The sequence below is a fragment of the Panicum virgatum genome, chromosome 1K (genome assembly GCF_016808335.1).
Source record: "Panicum virgatum strain AP13 chromosome 1K, P.virgatum_v5, whole genome shotgun sequence".
NCBI lineage: Eukaryota > Viridiplantae > Streptophyta > Magnoliopsida > Poales > Poaceae > Panicum > Panicum virgatum.
This window is the reverse complement of record NC_053136.1, coordinates 13,229,134-13,232,952: the sequence shown is the minus strand read 5'-3', so window position 1 is coordinate 13,232,952 and position 3,819 is coordinate 13,229,134. Positions and strand designations below refer to the sequence as shown.

The 3,819-nt window shown below is 55.0% G+C and overlaps 1 protein-coding gene across 1 annotated transcript; it reads right to left on the bottom strand.

Annotated features, from left to right (window-relative positions):
• Nucleotides 1-717: 717 nt before the first annotated feature.
• Nucleotides 718-2,356, bottom strand: LOC120695700 (hydroquinone glucosyltransferase-like). Its single transcript, XM_039978923.1, has one exon. The coding sequence runs from the start codon at nt 2,353-2,355 to the stop codon at nt 898-900; it is 1,458 nt and encodes a 485-aa protein (XP_039834857.1). The 5' UTR covers nt 2,356; the 3' UTR covers nt 718-897.
• Between the last annotated feature and the right edge of the window lie 1,463 nt (nt 2,357-3,819).

Genomic DNA, 3,819 nt, shown 5'->3' with positions numbered 1-3,819 from the left:
CTTGTATGGTCTTTCTTGTCAAGAAAAGATTATTAGCATAGTTTTTTAGGTATATATAGGTTATCATGTAGTAGAACGTTTCGTCCCTGCATCATGCACGGTTGAATTTCATCACATCCATCCCGCATTAGGGTTAAGTTTGTATCTACGTTGATGCTTATATATTGCCTTGTTTGAGCATGGGAAGCTGCTCATCCCATCAATCTTGTTTTCAGGCCCAAGAGGCTAAGAATAAAACGAAGGTATTGGAGACGGAAAAATTAAACACACATATTCATTAATTATCTCCTTAATTGTATTGGGGAAAGTTAAACCTCATTCTAGTGATTTGGAGGCTCTCCTTATTTGAATTTTTCCCCATCTACACCTCCTTCTCCAACTCCGGCGAATAGCTCCCGCGAGGTTAGGGTTTGGGGTTGCTTTTTTGGGGGGGGGGGGGGGGGCTACAAGGAGGGCTGCTGGCAGCAGGCCGGCTCGGTGGCGGCAGCAGGCGCGGGGGCGGTGAGGCCGGCGATGGTGGCGCCACAGACTCGGGCGGTGGAGGACAGCGGTTGAGCGGTGCCATGGTGGGGGCGACGGCAGCGGGAGGAGGCGGCGGAGCAGCCGGCGCTGACGGGCTTGGGCTGCGCCGGAGGGGTGGCGGGTGGTGGCCGGCGCAAGGAAGAAGATGGGGGAGGGGAGGATGAAGAAGGTAGAAGAGATAATGTGGAAAGAGGGTGAGTGAATATGAGACATTTATTTTAAATTTAATGGCTGAGAAATTTAAGTGAAGAGAAGTTTTGTTTCAGCCAGGTACAAACCCAAGTATACTGAGTCGAGCTTTTAAAAAAAAATTATACTGAGTCGATCCACGCACATAGACGATTACTTGTCTCTGCTCTTGCAATAAGTCATCTTCTACTGCTTCTGCCTGCCAAGCGCTGCCGCCTTCCACTTGCCGGCGACCTCCTCCAGCATCTGCCAGGACGACCCCCCGGGCGCGCACGCCCGCGCCGCCGCCTGCTGCAGCTCCCCGGCCTGGAGGCGCACGGCGCGCCCCTTCTCTTCCCCACCCATCACCTCCCGCACGGCCGCCGCGATCTCCGCCCGCGCCGCGCGCGGCCGCAGCGCCACGCCCACGTTCTCCGACAGGAGCGCGGTGTTCGTCCTCTGCTCCGAGTGCAGCGGCCACGCGACCATCGGCACCCCGGACGCCACGCTCTCCAGCGTCGAGTTCCACCCGCAGTGGGACACGAACGCCGCCGTGGCCGGGTGGGGGAGCACGCGCACCTGCGGCGCCCACGACGCCACGGCGAGGCCGCGGCCGCTCGTCCGCTCCAAGAACCCCTCGGGAAGCCATGCCAGTGGGTCCTCGTCGTCCTTGTCGCTCCCGTGTCCTCTAAACATGGAGGAATTTCCTCCGTCCAGGCTTGGCATGCGCACGACCCAGAGGAACCTGTGGCCGCTGTCCTCCAGCCCGGCGGCGAGCTCCGCCGTCTGCTCCACGGACAGCGCGCCGGCGCTCCCGAAGGAGACGTACACCACGGATCCCGTCGGCTGCCTATCCAGCCACTGTATGCACGGCGATGCGGCGTCTTCGTCGGAGCTTGGCCGGATGAGCGGCCCCACTGGGTAAGCAGGCGGGAACGTGCCTTGCTCTGCCGCCTGTTTGAGCTCCTCCGCGTTGCCAGGCTCCATCTCGTGGAAGGTGTTCACCATGAAGCCGTCGGCGGCGCGATACCGGCGGCCCTCCTCGATGACGTGCGCGTAGATGGGTTCCTTGCTGTTCTTGAACTCGTCCGCGTAGTCCTCGCGGCGCAGCAACACGCCCCCGGGAAGCTGGAGAACATCCGGGAGGTCGCGGTACTCGCCGGAGGCGGCGCCGTCGTTGAGCTCCACAGCGTTGTGCACGACGGCGAGCGCGGTGAGGTTGATGGGGGAGAAGATGTAGCTCGGGACGCCGAGCTCGGTGGCTAGGGACAACATCGTGGAGCCGAATAAGTCCGCCACCAGCGCGGCGAGCGGGGCGGCGGCGCTGATGTCGCGGAGCAGGGCCCGGAGGTGCGGGATGGAGCGGCCCATCAGCTCCAACAGCACGGTGCCGATGTGGGCGTCGGAGGGGAGGTCGTCGAGCGAGACGGCGGGGAGAGCGACAGTGGAGACTTCGGTGGCGCTGAGGGATGAAAGGACGGCGGAGTGGGCGTCCGGGCAGGCCGAGAGGTTGGTGAAGGTGACGAGCGTGGCCGCGAGGCTGTGGTGCGCGACGAGCCGCCGAGCGAGCTCGGCCATCGGGATGAGGTGGCCGGCGCCGGGGCTGGCGACCAGCACGACGTGCGGCCGCGGCGAGGCAGCGACCGTGCTAGCCGACGACTCCATTGGCGAACCAACGGTATAGGTGATGCTAGCTTTACCTGATGCTCCGACCCCGCATTTGTACAAACAGCTGGCCACTCGATCGAATCAATACCCACCATGAAAAAATAATCATTTCGAATTAATACCTATGTCCGACGAGCTAGTAAAAGCACAACTCTTTTTAAATTTGTAGCAGAAACGTAGCCACCGTAATCAATGCCCTTTAATTCCAACAAATTGACTGGGCACCAACAGAGATAGTAAAAACTCCCATTTAAATGAGTAATTAGACGCTAAGCTCCCATCTAAATGAGTAATTAGACGCACGATCTTTTACAGTCCATGTTGCCAACATCACCTATTTTAATACGAGGACGTATAGTTGGAGACTCGGGGATTATGCCATTAATACCTCCCGCTTCAAATGCAATTGCCGCTTATCCACCCCTAATTTCCTCTCTCCCTTATTAATTGCCATCCCCTCTCTCCCTCACCACCTAGGGGCTCATGCAAACTCGCCGGAGATGCTCATCCCTAGAGGCTCCGATGGATCAGTTGGAGACTCATGACATTGGATCCCCTCTCCCCTCACCGCACTCGATGCTTCATCAAGTTGTGATTTGGGATGCCACCACCACTGTCGACTGGACATAGCCATGATTCAGGTGTCCTCCACCTGGTGGGGCTCGACCACCACTGCTGCCGGCTAGTCGGAGCCATTGGCCGCCATCGGCTCAACCTCTGGCATAAACTAGTGAGTTCAACCACACCTACATGCTTGTTCGATCCACCACAGTCATCTTCAGTTCTGAAGATTTAATTAACCGTTAATTGGAACAATCACATTGTATGCTTGCACAGTAACCAACCCGATTCACCTGACCCATGGTGGCAACTTTGTCCTTGTTCGCACTCGTATATGATCCTTGCACGGATGAAGATCTTCACGTTGGTTCTCACTTCTCTGTGCGTTTATGAATTTATATAACGATAAGAGAAATTCATTGTTTCCTTCCCTCATTTTGATTAAGAGATGGAGGATATCACGTTAGCTAGAGAGGTGTCCGTGATGCGTCTCTCTCGGGATGGTGACTGGTGAGTGATGAGCTCCATGCACCTCTCTTATGTGTTTTGTTTGCTAATCCATTTCTCTAATTGTGACTTGGATGTGCTAATCAAATGACAAACCGCGGAAGGCAGACAAAAGCTTCCCTCAGGCATGTATGCCTTTTAAGTATTATCTTTATGCATTATTATTCCATCACAAACCAAACAAAACTATTCATGTTCTCATTGATCTTGTCTGGTAGTGGTTAGATACACTAGTATGTACGTATTCAGATTTTACCCAATAGATTGAAACATTACTGCTTGTTTGTACCCATATACAATGTAGCATTTTGGTAAGTACTTCTTCGAATATTACTCCTCTTAATTTTAAGAAATATGTAGCATTTTTCCATAATTTAGAGTAGTACTTTGTTC

Excerpts from the sequence above, each read along its gene's own strand:
- LOC120695700 (XM_039978923.1), bottom strand. The coding sequence starts at position 2,355 with ATGGAGTCGTCGGCTAGCACGGTCGCTGCCTCGCCGCGGCCGCACGTC.